Below are 10,266 nucleotides of genomic sequence, written 5' to 3'. Positions count from 1 at the left end.
GTGCGTCCCCGCCCCGTCCCCGCCCCGCGAGGACCGCATAAGGGCGGCCCGGCCCGGGCTCCGCGGCTCAGGACGCCGAGAGGAGACGACGCCCGCGGGAGCCGCCCCGGGTGAGCGGTGGGGGTCGCAGAGGAGGCTTTGCCAGCCCGGGAGGGACGGAGTAGCCGAGGCTGGGTCAGTCCCGTCACAGACACGTCCCCTCCTCCTGTCGCTCCTCGCGGAGGGGCTGCGCGTGGTGGTCCAGTGTCCCTCGGTTGGAGGTGCCAGGGTCCCCACGTCCGCTGGACAGAACCCAGAAGTCAAGTGGGAGCTGAGAAGGTCTTTACAAATAATTTATGAAGCGGGTCAAGGAAAAGCGGGGCTTGGGGCGGGTTTCACGTTCCTCGGTCCTAGTTTCTCAAGGAGGTCGAGACGCTTCCTCACGTCACGAGACGCTGTCTGAGGAGTTAAAGCCCCAGAATTCTCTTGTTTCCGCTGTAAAAAGTGAGGAGACGAAAGTGAGGAGAGGAGTGTAAACTTCCTTTTCTCTTAGAAGGTAAGCGAGGAACCGTCAACTGGTTCTTAAGTCAAAGAGAAGAATTTAACAGGAAAAAACTGTACTGTGGTTATGAAGAAAACCACATTGTATGGAGTTTTCTAACATAGGGAAAATATGTTTATTCCTTTGCTCTTCAAAAATCTCATTACTCAAACTTTACAGAAAAAATGCCATCTCCCTCTCCCCAAAGCATCAGGACGATGCAAGTTTCTTGAGGTTTTTGTTTTGTTTCTTTAAGAAAAGATAATATCAGTAACTGAAAACTTGAGTGCAAAGAATAAGAAAGCATAAAATGTTAAACATTTTAATCCATCCAAATTGTTCTATCTATAGGTGATATATCAGATTTTTTAGGGACTTAAAAGCAAAGCAAAGTACATTGATTATTAATAGGATGACTTTAGCAAAGATCAGGCCAAAATAAAAATCTTCAATCCTCTTTCCTTTGGAAGATCATAAATAAATAAAATTTTAAACGTTTTATTCCTAATTATTTTTAAGATATGATATATTAAACATGGGAATAATTTTCAACAATATTTAATTTTTTATTGATTTTTAATTATGACAGTGCAGAGGTTCTTATTATAGAACTCAAGGCCAAAAGTTGGTAAATTTCTCTGCCTGAGCATCTCAGTTTTGGTAAATAATTGGCAAGCCATCCTTTATAAAATATTCCCAGGACTGACCAGATACTTCCCTAGTTTGTAGGCCATGGTACCAGGTGCATGTTGTGAGGGAAGTGGGAAGTTTCTTAGTCTGATTTCTACATTTGTCCCAGATTTTCACATTAGTAAGTAAGCCACCGTTTCCCCCACTTGCTTGAAGTGGCACCTTCATGAATACTAAATACCTGGGCTGTGTACTGTCTAGTGCTGAATCAGGCCACACCAGTTTAATTGTATAACTTTAGAATACGTTTTGTTTCTAGTAGATCAAGTAACTTTCATTGCTATTTTTCTTTCCTTTTTTTTTTTTTTTGTGACTGGTAAGGGGATCACAACCCTTGGCTTGGTGTCGCCCAGCACCGCGCTCAGCCAGTGAGCGCAGCGGCCATCCCTATATAGGATCCGAGCCCGCGGTGGGAGTGCTGCTGCGCTGCCAGTGCCGCACTCTCCCGAGTGAGCCACGGGGTCGGCCCCATTGCTATTTTTCAAAACCAAACCAAACCAAACAAAAACTTGTGATTCTACCATATTTATTTTTCCTCATGGATTTTATGGCTGTTTTTGTCATGTTCCACACCCATCCAAAAAAACCCCAAAAAACCCATGAATATTTCTATTAAAATAAATAAATGATTTAAATTTATATATTAATTCAAAAGAAAACCAGTTCATGTTGCATAGAATCTCTTGGAAGAACCTGCATTTTTCTTCCTAAACTTACTCTTAGATATGTGTTATTACTGTATGAATATGACATTTTCTACCATATTTTCTAGTTTATTGATAGAATATAAGAATGCTATTGGTTTCTGTATCTATCCTTATTTTGTTCCTAGTCATTTTGCTGCTTTCTGATTAATTCTAACAGCTCACAGCTGATGCTTATTTGCTTGAACTCTATCACTTCATCTTGGGGCCCTGCTAGACATCCATGGCAGAGAGGCCTATGGAGAAGGAGCAGGTACCTATCCCCAAATTCCCCACGGCTCTGCCTCTGTGTTTCTGCTGATGTTTCCCATTGGCCAACCCAACCAGAAGCCAGAGGGTATGGGAAATTAACCTGTGGCCCACAGGGAAAGAGAAAGGAGGGGGAGGGTGTTTAATATTGTTTAACATTACACACAAATACTTAATCTACTCTGTACCCCACAAATATGTATCATCAATGATGTTTCAATAAAAGCAAACAAAAAGAACATCAAGCCAGATGTGACAACCAAACGTCCGTAGCAGCCTTTATGCCTATTAACCAAAACTAAAAACATAATAGAAAAAAATAAGTAAGAGGCAGATGGGAGAATTGTGACAGATGGGCAAATTCCCAGAATGTCCCTCCAGGCCATGCCCACCTGCTCTAAGCCTGAAAAGAGAGAGGAGCCAAGGCCGGTCTGTCCCTCTTACCTGGGCTGGCGTGTGCAGGGGTAACACATCACCTGTTCTATGTACAATCAAGGCAAAAGCATGAGAAAGTGTCTCTCCTTTGCGGACCCCTAGGATGTCTGAGCTAGAGAAGGCCGTGGAGGCCCTCATCAATGTGTTCCATCAATATTCTGGAAGAGAAGGTGACAAGCACAAGCTGAAGAAATCTGAACTTAAGGTGCTCATCAGCAATGAGCTTTCCCACTTTTTAGAGGTGAGTCTTCCTTTGTTAAATCGAATTTCTCTATTCTCCTCATTACTTTAAGACCATCTGTATACTTTCTTTCCTGAGCTGCCCTGAAGGTGATTCCAGTTCTGTTTTGGGACTCCTTGGTTGCTTCCGAAAACTTACTTGAAAACTGAGCCCTCATTATGGAGTCTGGCTTAGATGGGCCCCACTGTCTTCATTTTCTTGTTATCTGTCTTGTGTACAGTAGGTGCATCAAGGAAAAGCTGTCTCAAAAGCAAAAGTAAAGGTTCCCCATAATACTGACCTTTTCCAAAAATCTAAGGATTTACAAGCAATAGTGATGCCAGAACAGTATGGAAAAAATACTCATGACTTATCATGGGCCAAAGAGAACGTATAAGAAAACTGTTAAAAGTAAGTTTTGTTTTGGGGACAAGGATATATGTTGGCTTTAATTAGACTTTTAGTATTTACCATGAAGATAAAAGATGCCAGACATTCACTTGTAAATATTTACTGAGCACACAGTAATTCAACACTGTGAGAGATGCAGGCCCAGTGGACATGGCTTCTGCTTGTGGGGCATCCAGCCTGGCACATCAATGAATGACCATGGTCTGCCTGCCTGTGGGCATGGCAGATGTCTGTGTACATCCTCTAGAAGCCCTGTGGCCTTTCAGGGGGCTCCCTGGAGTAAAGGGTACTGGTGAGGATCTGTCTTTCGTTTGGGCCCCTAATTTAGGAAGCTGCATGAGGGCTCCTGATGAGTCCTGTTCTTCTCCGGGCAGTCCCTGCTCTGGCCTGTGGTGGATGTATGTCCAGACACTTGCACTGAAGACTCACTTCCCCACCTACTGTCTACACTGCCCTTGGATCATCACCCATTGTCTCTATTACCCACCAGCCTCGTGTCCTCGTGGAAGTGGACTGTAATCCACCTGGTGCCTGATGTTCCCTTAGTGCCCAGAACCAAGGCTGGCTTGCGGCACATCTTGAGCCAGACTGAAGTATTGGTGTTGTGCCCATGTAAGATGTGCTTCCTGCCAACAAGGAGTTTCTGGGGTCACCACACACAGGAGACCAATCACACATAGCAGAAATGGCCAGACAACAAACCAGTGCACTAGTGTCTGAGCACGTGCTCACTCTGGAGAAATACCAGGGCAGGGCCCTGCCCCATGGTGATGGGGAGAGAGCTACCCTCTGAGCTAGCTGAGTCTCTTAGTGCAGGACAAGCTCTGAATCCCAGCAGTGAGGCGGTACATACTGTCTGGACGGCTGGCTGGGAAGTTCTCCTGTCCCCATCCTCACCCAGCACTCCACTGCTGTGGATGTGCCACCAGATGAGGAAACAGGACTACAGGCTCGCTGGGGCATCGCCGAGTCTGATTCTGGGGTGTTTTCTCAGGCATTCAAGTTCACAGAGTGACAGCTGTCCCGCCTGCATGACCAGTTATCTTTATCAGAAGGCAGAAGGCACCAATTCTGCCTTCTGACTTAACAATTTGAAAGTCCCAGTTTCTTCTTAGGTAAAAAGGATTGTTAAAGGATGAATGAGACAATATTTGTTGTTTAATGTAAGGTGGAAGCTCAGCAAATGGTAGCTGCTATTGTTAATGATTGATTTTAAAACACAGAAAAAGCATGTGGAAACCACAGCTTATAAATGATAATTTATGGTCAGCATATCAAAGTATCATGAACATTTGTTGGCCTGGTTTTATCAAGGTAATTTCAGTTTGGAGGCAAATCTGTGTAATTGAAATAAATGCACTGTTCCTGTGCATCTTTCAGCAGATGTTTACAGATTCCACTCCAACCTCCACTGGAATCACAATCTTTTATGTGTTTTATGTACAAGGCAGCCATTGTTCATTACACTTGACTTCTTCAGACCAAGCTCTCCTGTTCTGGGGATTTGTTATTCTGAACAATCTGCGTTTATGCTCTTCATCAGCATTCAGTACTCACATTCTTTCCACCACATTTGTAGCCCTGCACTGTGTTTGTTCATCTGAGACTCTGTACGTCATTTAATAACCACACCATTTATTTGGCTTTGGTGTGGGTCAGAACTGTCAGGAAAAAGTCTCATGACACCTAGAAAGCAACTCAAGAGGGAAAAAGAACACAAAGAGCAGGACATGTTCCCAAGAATTATTTCAGCAACAAAGAAATCTTTCAAAACATTAAAATCCACTGGATGCCTCCACTGTAGGGACTTCTACAAAGAGAAACACATGAAAAACTCAGGAGGGCAAAAAGTTTTGTTTTTTTTTTCTTTCAAGACATTTGCTCAGGCTGAACTAGACTATATTCTTTTTTTCTGGTGTTTTGTTTTAAGTATGATGACAGCCTGCAGTTGTTCATGTCTTGGCTGTTCTATTCAATCTTCTCAAGTAACCCAGGTCCCACTGGACCTAAAGTGAGGTGGAAGAGAAGGCACAGACCTGCAGAGACTTCCACCTGGCCAGCAGTACCCCAGCCACAGGAGAAATCTTTTCTGGTATTTTGTATTTTGTATCTTAGGTTATTTCTGGTACATAGTATCAGTCATACAACTTTTAATTATTTTTATGGCCCTAAATTCCATTTAAAAACAAACTGGGCAACTTCTCTTATCTTTCTTAGGAAGTCAAAGAGCAGGAGGCTGTGGACAAAATCATGGAAACACTGGACAATGATGGAGATGGTGAATGTGACTTCCAGGAATTTATGTCCTTTGTTGCCATGGTTACCACTGCCTGCCACGAGTTCTTTGAACGCGAATGAGACAGAAAAAGCAGCCAACCTGTTCCTGTATCAGACGAAGGTCACACAAGGAGGCAGAAAGCAAGGGATTGCAGGCTGATTGAAACTGCGCTTTCCAGACACGTTGTGGCTAATTAGAAAGCTTGATTTGCTTTGTAAGTGAAAAATTGAAAACCTCTTTCCAAAGGCCATTTTAAATAGCCTGCATCATTATTTCTGCTATGTCGGGCATATATGTAAGCTGGCTGGTCCCAGGGACTCTTGGTAGTAATCATTTAGGAAAATCAATTCTCAGTCATAAAGCCTGTGCTGAACAGACAACAATGGCTGTGCAGAATCCTAACCCAGAAAAAACATAACTACCCAAAATGACTCTGGGGCATCTTAAGTCTTCCACTACATTTAAAAATACAAAGCCTTGCTCACCATTATTTGAAAAGGCTGCCCTTCTTAAAATTTGTTCATCATTAGAGTAAATAAAATCTAAAGTAGTTAGATGGTCAGACTGCTGTCCCACCTTCCCAAAAGAGCATGGTCATGGTCGTTTTCCTACAGTGAACTGTGATTACTGAGTAAACATGTAATGCTAACAGTTCTAAATGGAAAAAATATGTCTCATGAACCGATAAGTACTGACATTTTAACTAATCAGAACAGAATCAAAATTCTATATTCAGTAGAACTCTCCTGACAGGATGACACCTGCTGGATCTGGGGCATGCGTGTGTAGTCGAAGGGATATGGCTGGGCTCAGGACCAGGGCTTAAGCTCTGCCTTTCCAGCTAGTTGTGCCACAAGTAATTTCGTCTCCCTGTACTCCTCTCCTGTTGGTACAGCGATAGCTGACACAGTGGGTCAGATGTGTTACTACGGACTTGAGGGCCTCTTTGATGTGCCTGGTCTTTCAGTGAATGTCACTCCTGACTTGTTTGTGCAGAGAGAGGGTGTGAATCGATTCACTGTTGGTGAATCGATGTACGACGTACGTGGGAAGCTGAACTTTATGCTTTTGTATCCATGAATTCAAATAAAAGTTTCAAATAATTCAAGTTACAAATACATAAATCAGTCAAATAAGTCATGTTACAAATATTAGAATCACTTCCAGGAAAACAAATTAATCTTATTCATCCGTTTTCCTGTTTCGTTTTTTTTAAGGGCATAGACTTAGAAATTCATAAACCAACTGATTGCTTGTATTTGCATTAAATAAAACGAGCACTGCAGCAATTCTCTGTAGCTGTTGAACATGAAATAGAAAAAAAATGCCTGCAAGACTTAGATGGTCAGTGAAAGTCCCAGAAGTGGGGCATGGTCCTGGCTCCCCTCCCACCAGATACTCCATTCCCCAAGGCCAGGGCGAGAGGCAGCCTGGGAGCACAAGAATCTCTGGGGTCCCTCAGTGCCCTGGGGCAGACCTGGCCTCTGCCCCACGCCGGGCGATGTCATGTGCCCTCCCCCAACCAGTCACCAGGGAGGGGAGCTGCAGTTGGTCTGGCAGTCATGCAATGGCCACAAGAGAAGCCAGGAGGCATCTGAGACTGGAAGTGGAAAAGCTGTAGGCCGGGCTCAGCCTGGGCCAAGGAGGACCTCCCCAAGGTCCTCCCGCCCCATCCCTCCATGTCCCAGCTTCCTAGCCTCATGAACCTTCTAGAAACAATTATGCAACTGCATAATTGCTTCCATTTCAGAAATGCTTTAGGGAAGACTGCCACGTGGCTAGAGTGGCACAGGACTCAAGCACCAGCATGGCATGTGGGCAGGAGGGCCTGAGCCTGCCCCATGAGAGGCAGGTTTTCTCCAGCCTCAGTCTTCACATGGGGAGAGCGCCCCCTATGGTGGTCACTATGTGGGACTGCCCCTGCCCCAGTCCCTTCCAAGAAGCCTCAGACAAAACATAGACTACAGCCAGCAGGGGAGCCCCAGGGAGGAAATTTGTGGCTCCTGGTGGTGAAGCACCCACACTGCCTGTCCCTGGGAAGGTGCCAAGCAGAGATCCCAAGGAGCAGCAGCAGCCAGCCAGGGAGGGCCAGGGAGGGGCAAGACAAGGAGCTTCCAGGAGCAGGGTGATGGCTGTGGTGGTGGGAATGCTGCAGCAGCTGACCACCTGGGGCAGATGGGGGGCTCCCAGAGGGGTTTCCCCAGTGGAGGTCCACCCTGTGGGAATCTTCAAGATGGTCTCTGGATGGTGCAAGGCACGTGGGTAGCAGGGCAGAGGCAGGTGCAGCAGTGGGGCCCTGGAGAGATGATGGGGTGGCACCACAAGGGTGGGGGCAGCAGGGGTGGGGAAAGGTGGGCCAGTCTGGGCACAGCTCAGGAGGGTTCCAGTGTCAGTGGACATTGGGGGCACTAGCTGGCCGGCTTCCCTAGGGCCTCACGCTCACTTCATTGCTGTGTTGCTGCTATCTTGAAACTCTTGATAACTCTTGGAAGGGCCTGGTATTTTTTTGTTTGTTTTTTGTCTTTTTCGTGACCGGTAAGGGGATCGCAACCCTTGGTGTGGTGTCACCCACACTGCGCTCAGCCAGCGAGCGCACCGGTCATTCCTATATAGGATCCGAACCCGCGGCGGGAGCATCGCTACGCTCTCAAGCACCGCACTCTACCGTGTGCGCCACGGGCTCGGCCCAGGGCCTGGTATTTTGATTTTGCACTGGGCCCTGCAGATGACTCAGCTGGTCTTGGGCACAGGGGCAATGGTGAGGACACACCAGGGGCTAGGGAACACAGGGTGGGGGACTTGGGGGCCCAGAGGGCAACAGGGTATGTGGAAGGAGAGACACCTGCAGGGATACGAGGCTCTGGCTGCTGTTGGTAGTGTCTGAGCCTCCCCAGCTGCATTTACACGTCGTTACCAGAGGATGCTCCTGCCACATAAGCTGGAGATTGAATCCGTCCCTCCCAGGACCTCCCTTGCGCCCACTGATCTAAGAAGCCCAAGGTGACTCAGTCCCTAGAGGTCTGCCCTGCTTGAAAGGCAGACAGGGAGAACACTGACCCTCCAGGGAGCCTGGCTCCAGTGCTGCTACTACTCATGCCATGCCCAGGCATGTCTGAGCACGTCTGCCCACCCCGTACCCCAAGATGGGAAGCTGCTCCTCGATCTCCTTCACTCAGCCATCCAAGGGGGCTCCCGCGGGTTTCCTTGAACTGACTACAGCTATCTCCATAATGCAAAAGGACAATCATCCTCCCCTGACTCAGGAAGAAAGGACCCTCTGACCATCCTTAGGTGACCCTGACCTGCCCTCACCTGGAGGCATCATCCAGTTCCATGAGTGGGGAGTGTTAGTCCCCACATGCTGAGAATTTAGCTGTTACTCTTATGGGGGATCCCTTGTGACAAGTTGTTTTTCTCCTGCTTATCATAAAATTCCCTTTTGTTTTTGACTATCAGTATTTTTACCATGTGTGTCTGTGGATCTCTTTGTGTTTATCCCACTTGAAGTTCATTGAACTCTCTGATTTGTAGGTTAGTGCTTTTTAATGTATTTTGGGAGTTTTCAGCTGTTATTTCTTCAAATACTTTTTTCTGCTCTTTTCTCTCTCTCCTCTCCTGTGGTACTCCCACTGAATATAATGTTGGCGAGATTGGTGGTGTCCCACGTTTCTCAGAGACTTTATTTTTCTTCTTTCCCCCCCATTCTTTGAATTCCATAATCTTTATCTACCTATCATCAAGTTCACTAATTCTTTCTTCTGCCAGTTCAAAACTACTATTGAGCCTCTCTACTAAATTTTCATTTCAGTTATTGTGCTTTCCCTATTCCAGAACTTCCATTTGGTTCTTTAAAAAAATATATATATATATATTTTTTTGAGAATATCTTTATTGATATTCTCTATTTGATGGGGCATTGTGATCATACCTGCCTCTACTTATTTAATTGTGGTTTCTTTTAGTTCTGTGGCATATTTATAATGGCTACTTTCAAGTCTTTGTTAAATCCGACATGTGGCTTACCTGACAGGTAGTTTCCGTTGTCTGGTTTTTCCTGGTCATACTTTTCTGTTTTGTTACATATTTCCCAACTTTTTTGTTGAAAACTGGATATTTCAGATAATACATTGTAGCAACTCTGTATTTTTGCTAGCCCCCCTCCAGAGCTTCTTGTTATTATTTTTTACTTGTTTAGTGCCTGGCTGGATTATTACAGGAAGTCTATCTCCCTCTCTCCCTGATGGTCAACTTCTGATGTTGCTCCTCAGATAGGTACAACTTTTGATATGACCACAGTCACACTGGGATGACAGTGATTTTGGCAGTACTCTCTAGTCTTTCCCTGACCACAGGAGATGTTAAACTTCATTAATTGCCAGCTGATTGCTCTATTATTTTCAACAATGTCCTGGGGTCATAAATTGCTCCACAGACTAATCATATCTGATTCTGGATCCCTTGAAGGAATACAGTCATGTGCCGCATAGCAAGCATTATAACGTTTTGGTCGGTGATGGACTGCATATCCAGAGGTGGTACCATAAGATTATAATGGCTATTCTATATAGCCTGAGTGTGTCGTAGGATATACCATCTGGGTCTGTATAAGAACACTCTATCATGTTTGCTTGATGACGAAATCATCTAACAATGCATTTTTCAGAATGTATCCCTGTTGTTAAGTGACACGTGACTGTAGTTTTCTTTTTTTTTTTTTTTTTTTTTTTTTTTTTCCATGTCCGGCAACGGATCGCAACCC

General features: G+C 45.3%; 1 protein-coding gene across 1 annotated transcript; it reads left to right on the top strand.

The window, feature by feature from the left end:
• The first annotated feature begins 2,079 nt into the window (after positions 1-2,079).
• S100B (S100 calcium binding protein B) lies at positions 2,080-6,796 on the top strand. The gene is made up of 3 exons (XM_008573958.1): positions 2,080-2,167; positions 2,701-2,839; positions 5,447-6,796. The coding sequence occupies exons 1-3, from the start codon at positions 2,085-2,087 to the stop codon at positions 5,585-5,587; spliced, it is 363 nt and encodes a 120-aa protein (XP_008572180.1). The 5' UTR covers positions 2,080-2,084; the 3' UTR covers positions 5,588-6,796.
• Positions 6,797-10,266: the final 3,470 nt, after the last annotated feature.

Source organism: Galeopterus variegatus, unplaced genomic scaffold, assembly GCF_000696425.1.
Source record: "Galeopterus variegatus unplaced genomic scaffold, G_variegatus-3.0.2 Scaffold974, whole genome shotgun sequence".
Taxonomy (NCBI): Eukaryota; Metazoa; Chordata; class Mammalia; order Dermoptera; family Cynocephalidae; genus Galeopterus; species Galeopterus variegatus.
This window is presented reverse-complemented; position numbering and strand designations above follow the sequence as displayed.